The sequence below is a fragment of the Geotrypetes seraphini genome, chromosome 17, assembly GCF_902459505.1.
Source record: "Geotrypetes seraphini chromosome 17, aGeoSer1.1, whole genome shotgun sequence".
Classification (NCBI taxonomy): domain Eukaryota; kingdom Metazoa; phylum Chordata; class Amphibia; order Gymnophiona; family Dermophiidae; genus Geotrypetes; species Geotrypetes seraphini.
Genome location: NC_047100.1, coordinates 44931498 through 44956341, shown reverse-complemented (window position 1 = coordinate 44956341; position 24844 = coordinate 44931498). Strand labels below are relative to the sequence as shown.

At 47.6% G+C, this 24844-nt stretch overlaps 1 protein-coding gene across 1 annotated transcript in view; it reads right to left on the bottom strand.

The window, feature by feature from the left end:
• Positions 1-20548, bottom strand: part of MANF (mesencephalic astrocyte derived neurotrophic factor) — a 33934-nt gene extending 13386 nt beyond the window's left edge. The window contains exons 1-2 of the mRNA XM_033926465.1: positions 20272-20548; positions 4253-4380 (exon numbers count right to left, since the gene is read on the bottom strand). Coding sequence (XP_033782356.1) covers positions 4253-4380; positions 20272-20359 — 216 coding nt within the window. The 5' untranslated portion in view covers positions 20360-20548. The remainder of the gene's footprint in view (positions 1-4252; positions 4381-20271) is intronic.
• Positions 20549-24844: the final 4296 nt, after the last annotated feature.

Here is a 24844-nt window from a genome sequence, read left to right as displayed (position 1 = left end):
GACCCTCCAGACCAGCACAGAGAGATGAGAATACACTGAATTCTTATAGTACAAGTGGGCTGTGCAATCACTCATAGAATCAGTCTGACGAATAGCAAAGCAGGAACTCAAAAACTATAAACTTGTCAAATCCAGAAATAAGAACAGTGTAAAACCAAGCACATCTGTTGGAGAAGATATAGAACAGATAACCAGAACTAACCACACAGTTCGCCAGCTACACCAGATGAGCCAAATGTTGCTGCTCCAATAGAAGTATTTTGTCACAGGGTAGACTCTATAACTGAAAAGGGTAGTAAGAAAACACCTTTGCCAAGTGCTAGGCAAAGGAAAATACAATCCCAAAATGAAAGAACACTACCGACACCTCAGCCCAGAACAAGAACCAGCCTGGGTTACAATTTACAATTCTACCATCAAGGAAGAAGTTCAACTGATCAGGTTCATAAAGCATAGTTACTTACCGTAACAGGTGTTATCCAGGGACAGCAGGCAGCTATTCTCATATATGGGTGACGTCATCAATGGAGCCCGGATGTGGACGCCTCATAAGCAGACTTGCTTGAAGAAACTCGGAGTTTTGAGTCACCCGCACCGCGCATGCGCAAGTGCCTTCCCGCCCAGCACAGGGCGCGTCTCCTCAGTTCACATAGCTAGCAGAGAAGACAACCAAGGGAGGTGGGTGGGTTGTGAGAATAGCTGCCTGCTGTCCCTGGATAACACCTGTTACAGTAAACTGTGCTTTATCCCAGGACAAGCAGGCAGGTATTCTCACATATGGGTGACCTCCAAGCTAACCAGAATGGGATGGTGGGAGTGTTGGCAATTTAGGAGAATAAATTTTGTAATACTGTTTGGCCAAACTGTCCATCCCATCTGGAGAAAGTATCCAGACAATAGTGAGAAGTGGAGGTATGAACCGAGGACCAAGTAGCAGCCTTGCAAATTTCCTCAATAGGTGTAGATCTGAGGAAAGCTACTGAAGCTGCTATTGCTCTGACTTTATGGGCTGTGATTTTACCGTGAAGAGGTAATCCAGGCTGGGCATAGCAGAAAGAGATACAAGCCGCCATCCAGTTGGAGATGGTACGCATAGAAATAGGATGGCCCAACTTATTTGGATCGAAGGAAACAAAAAGTTGAGGAGCAGTTCTGTGTAGTTTGGTGCGTTCCAAATAGAAGGCCAAAGAACGTTTACAGTCCAGAGTATAAAGAGCTGATTCTCCAGGGTGAGAATGAGGCTTTGGAAAAAACACCCATCTCAAATCACCTTCAGGACCCACCGATCTGTTGTGATCTCAGTCCACCCCTGGTAAAACTCTGGTAAGCGGGTGCCCACCTGAACTGGAGAAAGGAACAGAGCATGTCATTAGGCAGGATGAGCAAAGGAAGAGGGGTCCCGGCCTCCCCAGCGAGCACCCCGAAAGGACTGCACCCACTAGAAGAAGCACCTGCCGAAGACACTTGATCAGGTCTATACCAGTGAAACTCCCGAGGACGACCTCGACCCAGACACCCTTCTAGCAGATTGTGAGGTTTATCCCTCACCGCACCTTTGAGTCCACCAAACTCTGAACTAGCTTGTCTAATTTCTCCCCAAAGAGAAAAGAACCCATAAAGGGAAACTTACTGAGCTTGGATTTGGAGGTTGCATCTGCCGACCAACCATGAAGCCATAAGGAACATCTATAATAGCCACTCCAAAGAACATAGATTTAGCCAAAACACGCAAGTCATACATGGCGTCTGAAAGATAAGACAAGCCTAGTTCAATTTTAGCCACTTCCTGATCTACCAGCGACCAGTCATGAGACTCCAGATACAACACATGCTTTGCTCAACGGAAACAGGCCCTGGCCAGGCCCACAAATTGCTGGCTGGACAGCCACCACATCATAACTCTGCTTGAGATTCCATCCACTGGTCCTGAGGGTCCCTCAAGGCCAAACCCCTCTCCACCAGAACCTTATGTCTCTTGGCAATGGCCAACATCAAAGCATCAACAACAGGAGACTAAAACAAATCCTTACCAAGCTCTGGAATAGGATAAAGCCGAGATATAGACTCTGCCAGCCGAAAAGGGGAGTCCGGAGTCTTCCACTATGCACAATCTCTCGGAGATGCATGGAAAAGGAACGGAAAGCCGTCCAAATTTCCTTAAGAGGAGAATCCACCACCCGTGGAACCTCTTTGGAGTCCTCAAAACGCCAAAACAGAGGACACCTGAAGAATGAGCTCTTGGAGCTTTTCCTGATGAATATTCATACCAGACAAATCCTCTCCTGTCGGCTGCTCAGACAGACAGCCACCCGCATCTTTCGTCTCCCCCACCGGAGGGTCCTACAGGTTCCCAGAGAGACCCAGGTCCTCAACAGGGGACAAAACATTGTAGCTGCTTAGGTGGGGGAAGAGGGGGCAGAGTAGGCACAGGTGCAGACAAAGACAACCCCCCAGATGAGGCTGAAGCCCCTAAAGTGTGCATGCAATACGTCTTATACATGGCGATAACAAAATCTGGGGAAAACTCAATGGGCGGGACAGAAGCATGCGGCACAGCAGAGTAAGAGGCCTGCTGCTCCAATTTAGATGGGAGCTCCTGAGAAGACTCGGCAAAAATGGCAGAATTTCCCTCCAAAAAAGAAAACCACGCTGAAAAAGGCAACCCCGAGGCTGAGCACTAAAGAAGCCTGAAAAAGCAAAGGGAATCCCCAGAAAAGCCCAATTAACGGGTAAAGGAATCCACAGTACCTTTGGTGATAAGAGAAGCACCGTTTCTCCCCCCCCCCCCAAACTGGTAGCCTTGATGGCTGGCAAAACCCCAGCACTGTTGGCGGTGAGGTAGAACTCCCCACCGCCCATGACTGATGCATCCCTCCGTGGCTGTCAGGGAAACCTTCAAGCCGGCCAGCTCTGAAGCTAGCGAGTTTCCCTTCTAGCCATGAGCAAAAACAAAGGCCTGTCGCATTAAGGCCTCAGCAGGTACACGCTGTGCACTTCTGCTTGGTAGAAGTGTGCATATTAACCACGAAGCAGGCAAAATGAAACCAGCAGCTGACTGGAACTAGCAGAGAGAGAGAGAGAGAAGCACTGCCTCGGGACGGCGTTTGTCTTTTATTGTTTTTAAGTAGAAAAGCAGCAGACCCCACAGGCACTCAAAATTGTTGTCTTTGCCAGATCGTGGCAAGGTGTACAGCTGAAGCTCATGTAAATAAAAAAAATGGGGAGGGGAGGGACTCAACGAATAGAGTGTGACACTTCCGAGGTGGTAATGATCCCACAGGATCCCAGCTCAGTCCGACCAAAAACAGGGGTAGACAAAAAGGCCACTGCCTAATATTTCCAACACTGCACAGCTCACTTGTACTGTAAGAATTCAGTGTGTTTTCAATCTCCACCTGCTGGCAGAGGAGCATAAACCCATCCATTTGTACTGGCTGGAGGGTCAATAAAGAACATGTATTTCTTAATGCATGTATACCACTGTACAATTAATGGCAATTTTTTACATGTAAAATATTCTTCACATTACATTCTTAATTATTACATTACATTAGTGATTTCTATTCCGCTTGTGCCTTGCGGTTCTAAGCGGATTACATTAGAAGATGGCTGGTCATTTCCAGGCGATGACAATACACTTATTTGTATACCTTTACAAACTTTGCATACCAAACTTTACATAACTTTTCGTACATAACTTTACATAACTTTACGTGGAGTTACTTTGCGTTACTTTACATTATCCTTACCGTGCTTGCATTACTTGCATTAAGTTTACATAATTTATCTTACATAATTTATCTTACATAACTTTACAAGACTTTACGTAGGGTTACTTTGTGTTATTTTACCTTATTATTCCAGTACATTGCATAACTTACATTACATAATATTACAAATTATCCAGACCTTGTTTATCCAGACTTCGGATTTAACGGACCGTGCCCCAGTGACTACAACTCCCAATTTGCAATGCATCACCCTCTTCAGCAATGCTTTTCGAGTGACACCAGTGCAACGTTTGGGGGCCGAGCAGCCACTTCCCAGAGGAAAAGCTTCCGGGGAGGGAGTTATTCAAGGGAGGTGGGGATATTCAGATTTTCCGGACAATCGGGTTTTAATGGACATGCCTCCCCCTCCCTTCCTCGAGCAGTCCATTAAATCGAGGGTTCACTGTACCCCTAAATACCTATTATCTGTGCTGTGAAAACATACAGAACTAATGACCCTGGCTCTGTATACTGGTACTCACCAGTCTGTTTTCCTTTCCTTTTGTTTCCTTGCAATATTTTAGTAGTGCTTTCTCCACACTGGCTGCTGTGAAATCCACTTTATCATCTTTTAAGGACTGGTAGAATCTTCCCAGGAAGGAAATACACACTGTGACACAAAAATAAACTAGTTATTATACCATCACTATATAAAGCTTCTGTCAAAATGGTTGATGCTGATTGAGATGCCTAAGAAATATAATTTACCATATTTTTCACTCTATAAAATGCATTTTTTTTTTGTTTTCCTCCTCTAAACCTAGGTGTGTCTTATAGTGTGAAAAATACGGTACTTTCTCATAAGGAGACTACGTCTGCAATAGGGATCTATGCAATTTAGTTTAACGTGCAAGCTAAAAACAACGTTATGCAAAAAATGCCTTAACATTATGACAGATTAACTAACATGCACATTAACAAAATTCTGTTAACAATCATCAGAACTAAGTAAGCAAGCTAGACCAGTGATTCCCAACCCTGTCCTGGAGGAACACCAGGCCAATCGGGTTTTCAGGCTAGCCCTAATGAATATGCATGAGAGAGATTTGCATATGATGGAAGTGATAGGCATGCAAATTTGCTTCATGCATATTCATTAGGGCTAGCCTGAAAACCCAATTGGCCTGGTGTTCCTCCAGGACAGGGTTGGGAACCACTGAGCTAGACTATGCAAATTAGGTTCTATGCAGCAAAGGGGAGCTATGCACTATACAGTCATGTGAAAATATTAGGACACCCCATGAAATATTCAGTTCTTTCTTAAGAAATGTTCACATATGTCAAAAATATTTTTTATTTAACTCTGGAAAAGAAAGTGATGTAATTGCAGGTAAACAACAAAAATTTTCCTTGATATACTCATGAAACAAAAGATATCCACAAAAATGTGTATTCTGACTGAGGAATAAATACACACAATAGCTAGTGTTACCCCCCTTTGGCTAGTGTTACCCCCTTCTTGTAGCCATCTACAACTGCTGCTTAAGCTGAAGCAGGCATAGCACCATCTGAACAGTGAATACAGTTCACTGAAGTATATGGGAGACATCGGGGGGGGGGGGGGTGGGGGTCTTTTAATGGCTTATTTTTGGTTTCTGGGGCTAGGATTTGTTTGCCTACATCCAAAAATCTCTTTTCGGAATTTTTGGGGTACTTTTATTTAGCTCTCTTTGGCTGATTTTTTGGCACCAAAATTCTGCCCCCCAAACACCTCAATTTTAATTAAAATTGATAGAGATGGGCTCTATTACCTGAATTTCTACCAGTCTCTGCATTGGTGCTAAGACTGTGCTCACCTTCTCTGGTCATCCCAATAGGGAGTCCACAAACCAGTCTGTTAAGGGATGGGTTAACTCGAGCTTGTAACCTCCCCAAATGATCTTTAGGATCCAATGGTCTGACTAGGTCTGCACCCAGGCCGCCACATGTTCCGAGAGCCTTCCTTCCATCCTCAGGGGAAAGGCTGCAGTTCTGGCATAATGTTCCCTCTAAGCCAGGAAAGCATATGTGCAAATCATGATGTGTTCTGAGCAGGTGCATAGAGTGTGACACTGAGACAAGCAATTTTTTAAAAAGTTGAATTGATTCAAATCGTGAATCTGGCAGCACTAGTATGCATAGAGAAATCACCGATTCTAAGCATTTACAGAGAAAATTGCTGATTCCCAGCACTTTCTTCAATGTGTTTTACCTCTCCTTCAGGAACAGGCCAGGTCTCCCACCATGTTATTTGCGGTTTCACCATATTCACGATGTTTTTTAATAGAAAACAGCGAACAACATATGAAAAAGTTATTTGCGTTTTTTCTGTATTTGCAGTTCTCTTAATCCCCTATCACTGCGATTACGGAGGGAGAAGTGTAACCACAATATATAAACAGATATAAAAATCACACTGAACCCCTAAGAGCTAGACTCTTCATATAGTGCAACACCAGAAAAAGAGAAAGCAATGTGTGTCCTCTTATACTGTGCAAAATATGATAGACTGACATATTCCTAACAATGCAAATAAAACAAAAAAATGGAAAATAACATTTTATTGGACTAAAGGTATTTTTCAATTAGCTTTCAGAGGCCAAAACTTCCTTCCTCAGGTTAGAACAGTATCTGTACTTTATCCCAGGACAAGCAGGCAGCATATTCTCACCGATGGGTGACCTCCAAGCTAACAAGAATGGATAGCGGGAATGTTGGCCTTAGGAAAATAAATTTTGTAATACAGATTGGCCGAATTGCCCATCCCGTCTGGAGAAGGACTCCAGACAACAGTGAGAAGTGAATGTATGAACTGAGGACTAGGTGGCAGCTTTACAGATTTCCTCAACAGGAGTAGATCTAAGGGTGCACAGAATCACTTTATCATGGTGAAAAACTGTGAAGGGGGGATCTGCCACCAATACTTGTAACTCACTGATCCTCCTGGCAGAGGTGAGAGCAATAAGGAAGACAACTTTCCAGGTGAGAAACTTGAGATGAGTTGTGGCCATTGGTTCAAATGATGGCTTCATCAAACTGGAAAAAAACACATTAAGGCCCAGACAACAGGTGGAGGCTTGAGAGGTGGTTTCACATTGAAAAGTCCTTTCATGAATATGGAGACCAAAGGATGAGCCATAAGAGGTTTTCCCTCGACTGGCATGTGAAAAACTGTAATAGCACAGAGATGGACTCTGACAGATGGCCAGAGTCAGATAGATGGAGTAGATAATCTAACACCAATTCCACTGCCAGGAAGTGGGATCATGATGACAAGACACCAGGAAGAGAACCTAGTCCACCTTTGCTGAGTGGCTGGTTTCCTGGAAGCATCAATAATATGTCGAACAGACAGAGATGTAAGGTAGTTGAATTTAGGCCGAGAGAAACCAGGCTGTCATGTGTAATGACTGCAGGTTGGGATGTAGAAGAGATTCCTGACGCTGAGTAAGCAGAGTAGGAAAAACTGGAAGAGATGTTGGTTCCCTGGAGCTGAGCAGAAGTAGAAGGGAGAACCAATGCAGCCTGGGCCACCGTGGATCATGGTGGCCGTCTCTCATTTGAGTTTGAATAGAATCCTCAACATGAGAGGAATTGGAGGGAATGCATATAGAAACAGGCCCGTCCAATCCAGGAGAAAAGTATCAGCTTTCAGACAGAGAAGAGAGTAAAGTCTAGAGCAAAACTGGGGCAACTGGTAATTGTGTGGAGCCGCAAACAAGTCCACTTGTGGAGTGCCCCATTGAGCCAAGATGGACTGGAGAGCTGCAGAGTCGAGGGAGATGCATCCATCATAATGATCTTGTGATGAGGGGGTAAATGAAATAGGAGACCTCTGGATAGATTGGAGGAGGTCATCCACCATTGAAGCGACTGCAGAAGAGATGATGTTACAGATATATGCTGCAAGAGATGATTCGTTGCTTGAGACCACTGAGAAGCAAGGGTCCACTGAGGAGTGCGAAGGTGTAGTCGTGCCAGTGGTGTCACATGCACAGTGGAAATCATGTGTCTTGCCGTGATGGATTGAAGAGGAAGCAGTTGCTGCCAAAGGTGGATGAGAGCTTGAAGGTGATACGGAGAGTGGTGTCTAGGATAGCTCCAATGAATTGAAAATGTTGAGTCGAAATGAGATGTGACTTGGGAAAGTTGACTTCGAATCCTAGCATCTGAAGAAAAGAGATGGTCTGAGATGTTGCTTGGACCACTTCCTGAGAGGATACAGCCTTGATCAACCAGTCGTCCAGGTAAGGGAAGACTTGTAGCAGTGTTCTCCTCATGGCCTTTTAGCCGGGCAAACTGCCCAGCTAATTTAGATGACCACCCAGTGAATCCTTCTGCTGCCGCCGATGCTCCTTCCTGGGCTGACTCTCCGCCGAAAATTTTGTTTGACGCCTGCCTTTTTTTTTTTTTGGCCAGCATGCTTTTACTTGCTTCGGGCCTTCCTCGTTGCCGGGTCCTGCCTACTTTGTTTCCGCGAAGGCAGGACCCAGCAGCGAGGAAGGCATTAAACAAGTAAAAGCAGCAAGTTAAAAGCTTCCCTCCGTCGCTGACCTATGAAAGATAGGTCAGCGATGGTGGGAAGCTTGCAACTTCCCTAGCAACTCTACCGACTGGTTTGTGAGCTGGGAGGGATGGGAAGAGAAATGCTGCTGCTGTACTGAATAGGGGAGGGGAGGGGGAAGAGAAATAATTCTGCTGCTGCACCCATTTTGGGGGGAAGGGAAGAGAAATGTTGCTGCTGCACCCAATTTTTTTGGGGGAGGGGGAAGCAAAAAGCTGGTGCACCCAATGGGGGGAGGGGAAGAGAAAAGCTGCTGCTGCAACCAATTGAAGGGGGGGAAGAGAAGTGCTGCAGCAGCAGCACCCAATTGGGGAGGGGAAGAAAAGTACTGATGCAGCACCCAATTGGGGAGGGGGGAGGGGAAGAAAAGTGCTGTTGCAGCAGCACCCAATTGGGGAGAGAGGGAGGGAAAGGAAAGCAGATGTCAGCGGATGCGGGGGGAGGGAGATGCCAGGGCATAGGGGAGAGAAGAGAAGGAGATAGAGATGCCAGACCATGGGGTGGAGTGGGAAGGAAGGAAGGAAAGGAGAAGAGAGAGATTCCAGAGCATAGGGAGGGGATGAAGCTGAAATGAATCATGTACAAAGGAGAGAAAGGGCACAGGATATATAGTTTATTGAAGGGACATAGAAAGAGGGAAGATGCCATATGGAACAGAGAAAGGGCGGATACAGGATGGAAAGGGCAGAGAGAGTGGGCAGTGGATGGAAGGGGTAGAGAGAGAGGGCAGAAGCTGGGTGGAAGGGGCAAAGAGAGGACAGATGTTGCATGGAAGGTAGCAAGGACAAACGCTGAATAGAAAGAAGAGAGTGAAGAGAAGATAATTAAAGCAGAAACGACAAAAGGTAGAAAAAATTGCTTTACGTAGAATCAAGTAGTATTGTAACTGTATTAATTAAAGTTTATAAATAAAGGCAGTTTTTTTGGAACTAAATCCCTTTCCTAAGGTCAGGACAGGATACCATAACAGTAGGGGGTGCCCAAATGGTCGATCGCGATTGACCAGTAGATCGCAAAGGCAATGTGAGTTGATTGCGTTGTCTTTACAATCTTTTTCTTCCTGCCTCCCCGAGCCAGGCCAGGCACGTACAAGTGCCAGACTCACAAGACTTCACCTCTGATGTCAATTCTGACATTGGAGAGGTAGTTCTGGGCAGCCAATTGCTGCCTGGCAGGCCTGGAACTTCCTCTCCGACGTTAGAATTGACATCAGAGGTGAAGTTTTGTAAGTACGGCGCTTGTACGTGCCTGGCCTAGCTCAGGGAAGCAGCAGGGAGAAACCGGCGTGGTGGCTTAGGGGGTAGGGAAAGAATTGGGGAAGTGGAGAAATTGGTGCGATGGTTTGAGGGGACAGGGGGAGAGAGAAAGACAGGCAGGGGGAGAGAGAAAGAAATAAAGAGGGGGCAGGGGGAGAGAGAAACAGGCAGTCAGGGGGAGAGCGAAAGAAAAGGGAAGTAGCAGAAAGAAAGAAATATTGGATTTGCAGTCAGAAGAAGGAAGTGCAACCAAAAACTCATGAAATCACCAGACAAAAAGGTAGGAAAAATGATTTTATTTTCAATTTAGTGATCAAAATGTGTCTGTTTTGAGAATTTATATCTGCTGTCTATATTTTGCACTATGGCCCCCTTTTACTAAACCGCAATTGCGTTTTTTAGCGCAGGGAGCCTATGAGCATCGAGAGCAGCGCAGGGCATTCAGCGCATCTCCCTGCGCTAAAAACCGCTATTGTGGTTTAGTAAAATGGGAGGGGGTATATTTGTCTATTTTTGTATAGTTGTTCCTGAGGTGACATTGCATAAAGTCATCTGCCTTGACCTCTTTGAAAACCCAATGAATATAAATGATAATTAACATTTTCTTTGCATACAGTGTGCTTTGTGTTTTTTTAAATTTTATTGTTGGTAAATCATTTTGACTTGGTCATTTTAAAAGTAGCTCGCAAGCCCAAAAAGTGTGGGCACTCCTGCTGTAGAGCCATTCTTGTATGACTGGATGAGCTATATTTATCTTTTTTTTTTAGTTGTTTAAATTCACGCAGAAATAAATGGCTAGATTGAACCTAATAACTTCATTAACGCCTTTCCCTTTTTTAAACCTCTATACCATTTGAAAGAGGGCAAATATCTAATTATTCCCTTCTAGCATTGGATGCTTCTTAAATTTAGCAAAAATATTCTGGCACAAGTGTCAAACCTTAAAAAAGGAAGTCATATTGAGCATTGGAAAATACTAATAATTAACTAATAAAAATAGTACACATTTAGGGCTCCTTTTACTAAGTTGTGAAAATGGTTTTAGCGTGTGCTTAGCGCGCGCAGAATTACCATGCGCGCTAGACGCTAAGGCCAGCATTGAGCTGGCGTTAGTTTTCCCACATAGCGTGGGAGTTTGTGCGTGCTAAAAATGTTAGCGCACCTTAGTAAAAGAGGGGGTTAATTTTCCCCACCACCATATTTCCCCATCCCGCCCCACCCGGCTACTTTTTCATGCCACCCGGCTGGAAAAAATTTCTGGGGAGAACACTGTTGTAGGCCGTGTGATCAGAGAGATGCGGCTACTACAATTAGGCACTTCGTGAAGACTCTGGGAGAAGATGCCAGGCCGAAGGCAAGGACCTTGTACTGGTAGTGACGTTGGTTTATCTGAAAACAGAGATATTTATGGAAGCCGGATGAATTGGGATATGTGTGTAGGCTTCCTTGAGATCCAGAGAGCATAGACAGTCATTCTGATTGAGGCGAGAATAAAGCAGGGCGAGGGAGAGCATTTGAAATTTCTCCTTGACCAGAAAGCGTCTCAGTCCTCCCATCTTCTTTGGAACTAAGAAATAATGGGAGTAGAATCCCTGCTTCTGCTGAGAGGGGAACTTCCTCGATGGCATTCCGCAGGAAAATGGATTGCTGGGGAAGGGAGGACTGTGCAGGGTCTCTTGGAGGATGGTCTGGAGGCAGGGTGTGAAAATGGAGTGTGTAACCCTGACGAATGATGGTAAGGACCTTAAGGTCTGATGTTATGAGCTCCCAGCGAGCGATGAACAACTGAAGATGGCCTCCAATGGGCTGAGACAAAGCCTGTAGGATATTGACGGTGGCTATGCTCTGAAGAAACATCAAATAGGCTGTGTAGATTTTTGGGAAGCGGCCTGAGGTTTCTGCTGTTGATGGGATTGCTGTTTCTGCCTCCTAGGTTGAGACTGCTGAGGAGGCGCAGGCTTAGCAGCAAATCTTCCCTGGTAAGAAGAAGCTGGTTAGAAAGGACAAGAAAGTGGAGGCTTCTTCTTAGGCTTGACCAGTGTCCCATCTGGTTTCATGAGCTGATAACTTTTGAGTAGCCGTGTCCATGGAGGGGCCAAAAAGCTCATCTCCCATTCAGGGAGCATTGGGAAGCCTGTCTTGATGATTTACATCCAGCTGAGATACTTGAAGCCAAGCCAGGCCAGGCATCTCATGGTACTGACATTGCTGCTGCACACGAAGTGAGGGGGGAAGAAGCTGTATAGGAGGAGGAAGACAGAGGCCTCTGTCTTCCTCCTCCTATACAGCTTCTTCCCCCCTTCCCTAGCATCAATATTACCCTCCTCTCTACATCTCTTTCTTTTCATACAACATCTGCCCCCCCTCTCCCCTCCATCTTTCCATCCAGCATTACAGCAGTCAGGTTTGATCCCTAACGCTCAAACTTCAAACTGCCTTTTCAGGAAAACATCCATTTTAAGACACTCCCCCGCCCCCCCTCAGCACACAATTTTGTTCATAGGCTGTAAGCCTTACTCATTGTGACATGTGCTCTGAAGGTACTGAAGCTAGAGAATGACACGGTGGCTGTTACCCGTGGCTAGTTGAAGGTAGCCGCGAGTAACCCGCTGAAACGGTGAGGCGGGAAAAAGTGCTCACTGCGGGTATGGGGACAAAGCCATCCACAGCCCCATGGAGCAGTGAATGGCCTTGTCTCCGCAGTTAAGGGAAGGAACGTGCGCGACCCCTCTCCCTCCTTCCTACCTACTCGAATCAATCTATCTCCCTCCCACCCCCTTACCATTAAGGTGCGTTTTGAGTAACTTTCACAAAGCCATCGGAGCCTGCAAGCAATAGCGTGTGTGTGTGAGCATAAGCTTCTCCTCTGACGCAACTTCCAGTTGCGTCAGAAGAGAAGCTTCCGCTCACACACGAACGCTACTGTTTGCAGGCTCCGATGGCTTTGTGAAAGTTACTCAAAACGCACTGCGAAGATAAAGGGGAGGGAGGGAGATAGATTCGGGTAGGTAGGAAGGGGGCCGCGTGTGGGGTGCTGAAGGGTGGTGAGGTAACATAAGAAATGCCTTTGCTGGATAAGACCCGAGGTCCATCGTGCCCAGCAGTCCGCTCACGCGGCGGCCCAACAGGTCCAGGACCTGTGCAGTAATCTTCTATCTATACCCCTCTATCCCCATTTCCAGTAGGAATTTGTCCAATCCTTTCTTGAACCCCAGTACCGTACTCTGCCTTATAACGTCCTCTGGAAGCGCATTCCAGGTGTCCACCACACGTTGAGTAAAAAAGAACTTCCTAGCATTTGTTTTGAATCTGTCCCCTTTCAACTTTTCCGAATGCTCTCTTGTTCTCTTTTTTTTCGAAAGTTCGAAGAATCTGTCCCTCTCTACTCTCTCTATGCCCTTCATGATCTTGTAAGTCTCTATTAGAGAATGACACGGTGGCGGTTTATCCGCGGCCACCGCATTTTAGCCGCGGGTCACCCGCCGAAAACGGGGAAGAAAACTAGCAGTCGCTGCGGCGACGGGGACAAGGCCATTCACCGCCCGCGGGGCGGTGAATGGTCTTGTCCCCGCAGTGAGGCATGAAGGATCGTGCGGTCCCCGCAGCTCACACCCGCCTGCCCAATCGATTCTAGTGTTTAGCCAGCTCTCTCCCTTCTCCTCACCTTAGTTTGTAGATTTTCTTTTTCGGCGACCCGCACGCTATCAGAGAGCCGCGCACGTACCGCTGCTGCTCAGTTTCATCTTCTGCTCTGACGCAACCGGAAACAGGAAGTTGCAGCAGAGCAGAAGATTGAACACTGAGCAGCCGCGCGTGCGCGGCTCTTTGGGAAAGCGTGCAGGTCGCCGAAAAAGAAAACCTATAAACTAAGGTGAGGAGAAGGGAGAGAGCTGGCTAAACACTAGGATCGATTGGGCAGGCAGGTAGTGGCTGCGGGGACCGTGCGATCGCTAGTGTTCCCATCCCGGCTCAAATTGGAAGGAGGGAGTGAAAGGGAAAAGGATTCTGGGCCAAGGGGATGAAGTCGGAAAGAAAAACCCACAGCAGGAAAGAAAGGGAAGGACTGGCAGGTGAGCCAGATGCTAGAAGCAGGGGGGGGGGGAAGAAAGAGGGAAAAAAGCTAGATGGGGTTGAAAAGAAGAGACACACTGGTATGGAAGAGGAAGATAGGGGAAATCTGGACACAGGAAGGTAACAGAAAGAGGGGAAATTATGTGCATGGGGCATAGGGACAGAGACATAAAGGGGACATGCCATGGGGATGGTATATGGACACAGGGGGGGCAATGACAGATACATAGGGGAGATATTAGAAATGGAGAAAATAGGAGCACAGAAGCGAGATGGTTTGTGGGGATGGGACAGGGACCGAGCTCGCAGGCTCCAGTGGCTTGCACAAATTACATTGTAACGTGCCATGAAAATAAGAGGGAGGAAGGTAGATAGATAAGCCACGTGAGAGGAGCTGAAGGGTAGTAGAAAGGAACAGATGGTAAAGGAGGGAGGGAAGGGTGGTGGTGGAAAGGAATAGAACAGACATTGAAGGAGGGTGGAGAGGAACAGACCCCCAAGGGAAATGTGGAAGACAGAGTGGGAAGAAGACAGATGCCAGACTATGCGGGAGCGGAGGGAAGAAGATGGGTGCTAGACCAATTGGGGGGGGGGGGGGGTTAAGGGAGAGGCACAGTAACAGCAAATGGAAGACGCAGAGAGAAGACACACAGTGGATGGAAGGAATTCAATGAGAAGATGTGGAAAGCAGAAACCAAACAACAAAGGTAGAAAAAAAAATTATATTTATTTATTTATTTTTTGCTTTAGGATAAAATAGTATATTAGTTGTGTTGATAAAAATTTATAAACAAAGCCCTGCCAGCTGAACATCTCTTTCTCTAGTTCAGCAGCAGGAACTTTGATTTATAAGAAAGGAATAAGCTAAATATTACAGTACTAAGGCTTATATGGATGCAGCGGGGACGGTGACGGGGCGGTGAATGGGATGGCAGTGGCGGTGACGGGGCGGTGAAAGGGATGGCGGTGACGTGAAGGGAACGGCGATGACGGGGCGGTGCAGAGGATGGTGGGCCGGTGACGGGGACAGATTTTTTCCCCGTGTCATTCTCTAGTCTCTATCATATCCCCTCTAAGTCTCCTCCAGGGAAAAGAGACCCAGCTTCTCCAATCTCTCAGAATATGACAGGTTTTCCATACCTATTATCAGACGTGTTGCTCTCCTTTGAACCCTCTCGACTAATGCCATATCCTTCTTAAGATACAGCGACCAATATTGGACGCAGTACTCCAAATGCGGGCGCACCATCGCCCGATACAACGGCAGGATAACTTCTTTCGTTCTGGCTGTAATACCCTTTTTGATTATACCAAGCATTCTATTTGCTCTCTTAGCGGCCGCTGCACACTGTGCCGACGGCTTCATTGTCATGTCCACCATTACCCCCAAGTCCCTTTCCTGGTTACTCTTATTCAATAACATCCCTCCCATTGTATAGTTGTACCTCGAGTTTCTGCTCCCCACATGTAATACTTTACATTTTTCAATGTTGAACTTCATCTGCCATTTCGCCGCCCATTCTTCTAATTTGCTCAAGTCCCTTTGCAACTTTTCGCAGTCCTCTGTAGTCCGAGCTCCATTAAATAGTTTGGTGTCGTCCGCAAATTTTATTATCTCGCACTTCGTTCCTGTTTCTAGATCATTTATGAAGATATTAAATAGCAGCGGCCCGAGCACCGAGCCCTGCGGGACACCACTCGTGACCCTCCTCCAGTCGGAGTAGTGACCCTTCACTCCTACCCTTTGTTTTCTACCCTCCAACCAGTTTCTGATCCATCTATGTACGTCTCCTTCCACCCCATGGTTCTTCAGTTTCCGGAGTAGACGTTCATGGGCACCTTGTCAAAGGCTTTTTGGAAATCTAGATATATGATGTCTATGGGGTCTCCTTTGTCCATCTGTTTGTTGATCCCTTCGAAGAAGTGCAATAAGTTCGTTAGGCACAATCTTCCCTTGCAGAAACCATGCTGGCTGGTTATCAGAAGTTCATTTTTTTCAAAATGCTGATCGATGTTTTCTTTTATCAGTGCTTCTGCCATTTTCCCCGGAACCGAAGTCAGGCTCACCGGCCTGTAGTTTCCCGGGTCACCTCTTGATCCCTTTTTAAAGATGGGCGTAACGTTGGTGGCGAGAGGGAAGGGGGAGGAAAGGAACAGACGCTGAAGGGACATGGGGAAGACAGAGTGGGGGGGAAGACACTGAAGGGACATGGGGAAGACAGTGGGGGAAGACGCTGAAGGGACATGGGGAAGACAGAGTGGGGGAAGACACTGAAGGGACATGGGGAAGACAGAGTGGGGGGGGAAGACGCTGAAGGGACATGGGGAAGACAGAGTGGGGGAAGACACTGAAGGGACATGGGGAAGACAGAGTGGGGGGAAGACACTGAAGGGACATGGGGAAGACAGAGTGGGGGGGGAAGACGCTGAAGGGACATGGGGAAGACAGAGTGGGGGGAAGACACTGAAGGGACATGGGGAAGACGCTGAAGGGACATGGGGAAGACAGAGTTGGGGGAAGATGCTGAAGGGACATGGGGAAGACAGAGTGGGGGGAAGATGCTGAAGGGACATGGGGAAGACAGAGTGGGGGGAAGACGCTGAAGGGACATGGGGAAGACAGAATGGGGAGAAGACGCTGAAGGGACATGGGGAAGACAGAGTGGGGGGGAAGACGCTGAAGGGACATGGGAAAGACAGAGTGGGGGGAAGACGCTGAAGGGACATGGAAAAGACAGAGTGGGGGGAAGACGCTGAAGGGACATGGGCAAGACAGAATGGGGAGAAGACGCTGAAGGGACATGGGGAAGACAGAGTGGGGGGGAAGACGCTGAAGGGACATGGGAAAGACAGAGTGGGGGGAAGATGCTGAAGGGACATGGGAAAGACAGAGTGGGGGGGAAGATGCTGAAGGGACATGGGGAAAACAGAGTGGGGGGAAGACGCTGAAGGGACGACGCTGAAGGGACATGGGTAAAACAGAGTGGGGGGAAGACGCTGAAGGGACATGGGGAAGACAGAGTGGGGGGGAGACGCTGAAGGGACATGGGGAAGACAGAGTGGGGGGAAGATGCTGAAGGGACATGGGGAAAACAGAGTGGGGGAAGACGCTGAAGGGACATGGGGAAGACAGAGTGGGGGGGAAGACGCTGAAGGGACATGGGGAAGACAGAGGTGGGGGAAGACGCTGAAGGGACATGGGGAAGACAGAGTGGGGGGAAGACGCTGAAGGGACATGGGGAAGACAGAGTGGGGGGAAACGCTGAAGGGACATGGGGAAGACAGAGTGGGGTGAAGACGCTGAAGGGACATGGGGAAGACAGAGTGGGGTGAAGACGCTGAAGGGACATGGGGAAGACAGAATGGGGTGAAGACGCTGAAGGGACATGGGGAAGACAGAATGGGGAGAAGACGCTGAAGGGACATGGGGAAGACAGAATGGGGAGAAGACGCTGAAGGGACATGGGGAAGACAGAATGGGGAGAAGACGCTGAAGGGACATGGGGAAGACAGAATGGGGAGAAGACGCTGAAGGGACATGGGGAAGACAGAATGGGGAGAAGACGCCGAAGGGGACATGGGGAAGACAGAATGGGGAGAAGACGCTGAAGGGACATGGGGAAGACAGAATGGGGAGAAGACGCTGAAGGGACATGGGGAAGACAGAATGGGGAGAAGACGCTGAAGGGACATGGGGAAGACAGAGTGGGGGGGAAGACGCTGAAGGGACATGGGGAAGACAGAGTGGGGGGGAAGACGCTGAAGGGACATGGGAAAGAGAGTGGGGGGAAGACGCTGAAGGGACATGGGGAAGACAGAGTGGGGGGGAGACGCTGAAGGGACATGGGGAAGACAGAGTGGGGGGGAGACGCTGAAGGGACATGGGGAAGACAGAGTGGGGGGAAGACGCTGAAGGGACATGGGGAAGACAGAGTGGGGGGAAGACAGAGTGGGGGGAAGACAGAGTGGGGGGGAAGACGCTGAAGGGACATGGGGAAGACAGAGTTGGGGGAAGACGCTGAAGGGACATGGGGAAGACAGAATGGGGAGAAGACGCTGAAGGGACATGGGGAAGACAGAATGGGGAGAAGACGCTGAAGGGACATGGGGAAGACAGAATGGGGAGAAGACGCTGAAGGGACATGGGGAAGACAGAATGGGGAGAAGACGCTGAAGGGACATGGGGAAGACAGAATGGGGAGAAGACGCTGAAGGGACATGGGGAAGACAGAGTGGGGGGGAAGACGCTGAAGGGACATGGGAAAGAGAGTGGGGGGAAGACGCTGAAGGGACATGGGGAAGACAGAGTGGGGGGGAGACGCTGAAGGGACATGGGGAAGACAGAGTGGGGGGGAGACGCTGAAGGGACATGGGGAAGACAGAGTGGGGGGAAGACGCTGAAGGGACATGGGGAAGACAGAGTGGGGGGAAGACAGAGTGGGGGGAAGACAGAGTGGGGGGAAGACGCTGAAGGGACATGGGGAAGACAGAGTTGGGGGAAGACGCTGAAGGGACATGGGGAAGACAGAGTGGGGGGAAGACGCTGAAGGGACATGGGGAAGACAGAATGGGGAGAAGACGCTGAAGGGACATGGGGAAGACAGAATGGGGAGAAGACGCTGCAGGGACATGGGGAAGACAGAATGGGGAGAAGACGCTGCAGGGACATGGGGAAGACAGAGTGGGGAGAAGACGCTTAAGGGAAGAAGACAGAAATGCCAGACTATTGGGGAGCGGAGGAAAGAAGATGGGTGCCAGACTAATGGAGGGGGGGAGTATAAGTCACAGTAACAGAGCAAATGGAAGATGCAGAGAGAAGACAGACAGTGGATGGAAGGAATTGAATGAGAAGATGAGGGAAGCAGAAACTAGACAACAAAGGTAGAAAAAAAATTTCTATTTAATTCTGTTCTTGCTTTAAGATAAAGTAGTACAGTGGTACCTCGGTTTACGAGTGTTTTGCAAAACATTTGCAAAATCGGCACCTCGCATACCGAGCTTGCCTCGATGTACGAGCGCCTCCCCCTGCGATCTGGCCCCCCCACCCCCGCCGCGATCCTACATCCTCCCAGTACCCATCACCCACCCAAACACATCACTTACCCCCCATCTGACACCCGGCACCAACGCACAGGACATGCCAGTGCCCGAAGATCTGTCCTCCTGTTCGCTGGGCCTTGAGCATCTGCATCCCTTACTTTCTATGCGGAAACTCGCTTTGATATACGAGTAATTTGGTTTACAAGCATGCTTCTGGAACGAATTATGCTCGTAAACCAAGGTACCACTGTATATTAGTTGTGTTTATAAAAATTTATAAATAAAGCCCTGCCAGCTGAACATCTCTTTCTCTAGTTCAGCAGCCAGATCTTTGATTTATAAGGAAGGAATAAGCTAAATATTGCAGTACTGAGGCTTGTATGGATGCTGCGGGGACGGGGCAGGGACAGTGGTTGCGGGGACGGGGGTACAGCGGTTGCGGGGACAAATTTTTTCCCCGTGTCATTCTCTAGCTGAAGCATGCCTCAGTTCTAAGAAGTAACTGATCTGGGAGAAGAATCACTGCCTCAAAATCAGTCATTCTTCCAAAAGCTGAGATCTTCAGGCTGCCAGTCAGACCAAAGTTGGATACTCAACACCCACGGAACTGTGCATGCGAAGGGGGAGGCAGCACCCTTAAGAGCCACACTGAGCACCTGTGGGTGCCAACAGCTTGTGCTGAAGCCCCTGTAATTCAGTAGGCAAGCTAAGCTTCAAGCAGAGCGTACCCCACACACAGAGGAGCTCTGGTGCACCAAAATCCTCAAAAAACATCCAAAATAATCAATAAATATACAGAGCAGATCAGAAAGACACCTTCCAACTCTTGTGCAGAAGAAAAAATTAAAAGGGGCAGCAGAGCCCTCTGGAGGAGTAGAAATTGAAAACTTGGAGTGGATTCCTTCTGCACAGCTCGCAAGCATAGGGAGACTACCCTACTGTCTAGAATGAAACGCCTATTGCACTAGAAATTGAGTTAAATAGAAACATGATTGCAGATAAAGGTCAAATGGCCCATCTAGTCTGCCCATCCATAGTAACCATTATCTCTACAGGGAAAAAAGTTAGTTAGGGGAGATGGGGAGTTAGGGGAGATGGGGAGGGTAAAAAAATTAAAGGCTTGAGAAGATCCTTGTAAGAATAATTATTTTGGTTGGTGGAAAAGGGCAGGAGTGACGGGGTTGTGAAAGAAGAGGATAAAGTCTTGAGGGGCAATTATCTCAAAATGGCTCACTATGATGCTGTTTGTGGCATATTCTTTATATGGCAAATGATGGAATTGTTGACTTTATGGCCGAGTCCGTATTAAGATTTTTGCCCGAAATAAAGTTTCGAGGAAAAAAAAAAAAAAAAAAATCCAACGTAGCAAGAGACAAAAACATGACGGCACATAGAGCCCAACGTAAACCATCCAGTCAGTCCCAAAAGGTGGCACGTGAAGCGACTGGAAAATACTCACGTTGGACAGGAGAACTCCTCACAGGATGGATTTCAAAGTTTTTTTCTTATGGAAAAAAACCCTCAAATAAGCAAAAGTTGCTGCTCCCAATAAAGGGAAACAACTCTATTCAACAAGGCCGCCAGCGCTCACCTTCGCAGTCTCCTTCTCTCAGAGCGCGGCCGCTCTCGGGTACAAGCACCAGGACCACGGCCACAGCCAGGCCGCCCGCTCCCCACATCGTACGCGCGCGAGACGCAGCTGCCTTCTATCTCGAGGAATCCGACTTCAGCGTGCACCCAACAGTAGGGAAAAGGCTTCACTCACTCCCACTAGCCGGCTTCTACCGCACACCCCTAGCAACGTTGACCCGCCTCCTCCCTACCATTGGCTACTAGACCTTGCTCAAACACGCTGCATTCACACATTGGCTAACGTCATCGTCCGGCGGAAAAGTTCCTCCACGCTGTGCTTTTTTATTGGGTGGTGTGGGCACCGGTAGGGAACCTGGTCTAGTTGTCGCACACTGATTGAAGGAAAGATGCGATGGAATGAGTAGTCCCTCACCCATTGATTAAAAGGTTAGGAAAAACCGGTTCATCCGCCATCTTTGTAAAGGGCAGAAAAATACGGAAAAGGAAGTGCTTTCCTTTTAAAGGAGCAAATGAGATATGAAGCTTCTTGCATGGTGGTTAGACAGAAAGCTCAAATGTAATGTAATTTATTTCTTATATACCGCTACATCCGTTAGGTTCTAAGCGGTTTGAAGAAAATATACATTAAGATTATAAATGCTTACTCTGTTTTCACTATCCCTTGCCCCACCGCTTATATCATTTTATCTTTTAAAAAAAAAACACACTTATGGTATTAGTTATGTTTCGGTAGAATATTAACAGACCAATGGAAACGTTTTTAAATTCTCTTTGTTGACCTACCACTACTATTTATAATTTTATAGCGCTGAAAGGCATACGCAGCACTGTACATTTTGACATTTAATATACAAGCCCGAGTCCTTAATCGTTACAGGAGGAGATGCTGAAAAGTTCTCAATCCAACCAACTTCATAAATTTTGAGTGTTATTTCACCATTAACTAAAAAGCACAGTTACTTACCATAACAGGTGTTACAATCCAGGGACAGCAGACCGATATTCTCACATGTGGGTGATGCCATCCACAGAGCCCCAAAGTGGACAGCCTCGCAAGTAGACTTGCTTGTAAAACTTTAGAAAGTTTGCGACTGCCACACCGCGGATGCATGAGTGCCTTCCCACCCAACGTAGGGTAGGGCGCTCCTCCTCCTTTCAGATAGCTAGCTAAGAAGCCAACCTGGGTCGTGAGGATATCTGCCTGCCTGTTACGTTAAGTAACTGTGCTTTATCCCAGGACAAACAAGCAGCATATTCTCAAATATGGATGACCTCCACGCTAACCAGAATGGGATAGTGGGAGTATTGGCAATTTAGGAGAATAAATTTTGTAAAACTGCCTGGCCAAAATGGCTGCAGAGAAAATGCAAAATGGCTACAGAGAAATACCACTGTCATAACACTGTTCTAAAAGGCCTTTATCACCATTTCGGAGAAAAGGGCTGAAACCCCTGAAATGTTAGCCTGACCATACAGCAGACCAGAAGAATGAATGAGTACTGACTCCTTGCGCAGAGGATTGAAGGCACAGAGCCCCCCAACCCGACAGCCTTGGGTGTGCGGGGAACTTGAGCCAGTCCAGCAAAGACCAAGGCATTCACCACCAAATTATATTGAGTGATGCTTGAGGAGCCCACTAGATACCACAATTGGAGCCTTGAAAGACCAGGAAACACCGGAACAAAAGCGACTGCTGGAGCGTTCTCATGGAAAGCAAACCAAAGTCCCCAGTGGACCTGTACAGAACCTGTACAGAATCCCATACTCTTGATCAAGGTGACTGAAGAAGACAAACCTGAGACTGCAATCTGTTGCCCCAGTCCCTGGGAAGAACACATTCCTCTCCAACGTGAACAACATCCCTTGATAGTCCAACAATCCATACAGGAGAAAAGAGCTCTTTGGAAATTAGAAGATACACCTCCAAAAGATGGAAAAAAAGAAGCACAAATAAAAGAGATCACCTGTTTGTGTCTGATAAAGTCACCTGGCTGGAAGACATCCGAATCAAGCAACCGTCTAAGAAAGAAAGCACCTGAATCTCCTGTTTGCGCCAAAACGCTACTACTGCCCTCATAATCTAAAACGGTCATGGAGCCGAGGCGAGGCCAAACGGCATCAGCCAAAACTAATAGCGCTGCCCAAGGAGAGCTAAGCGAAGATAGTGCAAATTCGGGGACCATAGCGCAATTGTAAATTTTCTCATAATTTTTCTCTGCCGATCAATAACCCCATCATAGGCACTATGAAGTAAATGGAATAACTACCCTAAGGCTAGGCCAAATGATGTCTTCTTAAACCTAAAGCGCTGCTGGAGAACAACCAAGTGAAGATACTGCTAATGTAGTGGCCACATGTGAAAATGTAAATAATCTCACAGTTACCATTAGAAATATTCAACTTTCAGAAACTAAGAGACTCAAATGAAACCCATCGCTAGTCAGATCAATCCCCCTTTTAAATTTCGGGCACCAGGAAGCAAATGGAACAACTTCCCTTAGGGCCGGAAGAGCTGAAACCACGGTCCCAAGCACTAGCAAACCTTGAAGGGGATCACGCACGAGAAGCACACCCTTGGAGACTTAACACACAGTGACACCAAGAAAGAATTTGAAATGGGAGAAAAGAATGCAAAGACGCAAGCAACTGGCATAATTGGCAAAGTGTCGTGACCTGCCAATATTACAGTTCCCTTTCCCCGAGAAAGCCGAAAGAGCTGCTGGAGGACAATCATAATTTCTGCATAGAATAAAGGAACACTCCTGAGAACCAACTAGTCTCGCAATGTAACAATGACTATGATGGAAGTCTGAAAAAAGAGGAAACTGCAGCAGCCTGTGGTATCTGAAACCACATGTAAGTTGTTCCAAAAACCAACTGCCCTTGGTTTGTTTTTTGTTTTTACAGTAACCAAGGCTGCCCATGCCCCTAGAACTGCTCCATATGTACAGGACGTATTTCCACAGCACTACCAGACACATGCAGCACTGTACATAGGTAGAAAGATCAAGGAAACCGCCACACACACACAGCCTCACTTGTCAGGGACCCCGAGAGAGACAAAGAACTACCCGAATGAAACGCAGGTACTCTCTGGCCACTTACTTCGCTGTGCCGCCTGCCAACCCATTCCGAAGAAGAACTGAGTGCAGGCGGCCAAACACAGGGCAGAATCTCACTTTGAAGTGCCCAAGAAAAAAAGGCCGCCTCTCTGCAAGTGAAGCCGGGGGAACACACATACACACCAAACTTGACCACCGCAACATCGTTCAAAGCTGTGTTAACAGTACCAATGTAGCTGACCCCGAAAAGGGAGAAGCTGTGGTACACTCCGAGAAAGTCAGCTGCACAAAACAACTCTCTGAATTCTGCGGTGCAGGAGACCCAAGCACGTGTTAGTTTCACGCCAAAATATGCCAGCACCATAAACAGCGCAGCAGAAAACAGACCCGGAGCCCCTCGCTGAAATAGAAACACACAGCTGTGGCCTACCTTGTATAAAATACACCCTGGGGGAGAAAATGTATGAAAGGCACTTGGTTCTCAACAGCGTTGGAGAACCAGTGCGTGCCACATGTGCTCCGTAAAGACCCAGCTCCTGGACAGTCTTTGAAGAACACACCGGGAGCTGACCTCACCTCCCCGAGGCCACACAGCGCAATTATGCAGTGCCCCAAGGCAACACCGGGAGCCATCCAATTACGCACCTCCCCACTGGCTGCGGTACTGCCGAGCAGAATCAGCCCCAGAAACCGACAAACACTGCAGCACCATCGCCAGGGAAGGAAAAGAAGCTCGCACTTAAAATGCGCAGGAAAGCACCGGCTCCCTTAATCGAGATTAGCTCTTCACTGAAGTAACCCCGTAGAAACCAAATTCCACCTAACAAAAAAAAAAAACTTAGCGCTTAACAAAATAAACGTCCCGCAGTTCAAATACCAGAAGAATTAAACTTATACTCACAACCTTGTGATTAGTGCCGGTAGAAGCCGGCAAATGCCGGTTACACAGCAAGTGCAGGGCAGAAATGTAACTACAGTACCCCTTAAAAAAAAAAAAGGGAAAGAAGAAAAAATAGGGACTAAGGCAGACCCTCTATCAATGGAGAGAGGGTGAGGCGGGGACTTGGGGGGGCCCAGGTGTAACCCCTAAAGCCGGCACCATTCAGCCAGACACCCCTGTCTCACTGAAGAGAAACCTCAACAGGAGAAAATAAAGTTCCAGTCACAGCCAGAATCCAGGAGCTATTCGAATAGCGACCATCACCTGCTGGGAGATAGAGCATCTGGAGATGCAGGAGGAGTGCCAGCCAATAGGACCACCTGTTAATCAATTTCTCTATCTCCGCCTGCTGGTAGATGTGGGCTATCCCATTGGTCTCTGGATTCATCTGCTGCTGTTGCTAAAGAAAAAGCCATTAATACAGTATCACTTTGCTACATCAGCGTTACAGCCAAAACAGGATTCAGCTAAGTCCCATTGGGTTTTGTCACTCCTTGACAGAGCTCCGTTTCAGTGCCTTCTTTAGGAGCGGGGATAAGTAAATCCGCAAGAGACTAAAAGAGCTACAA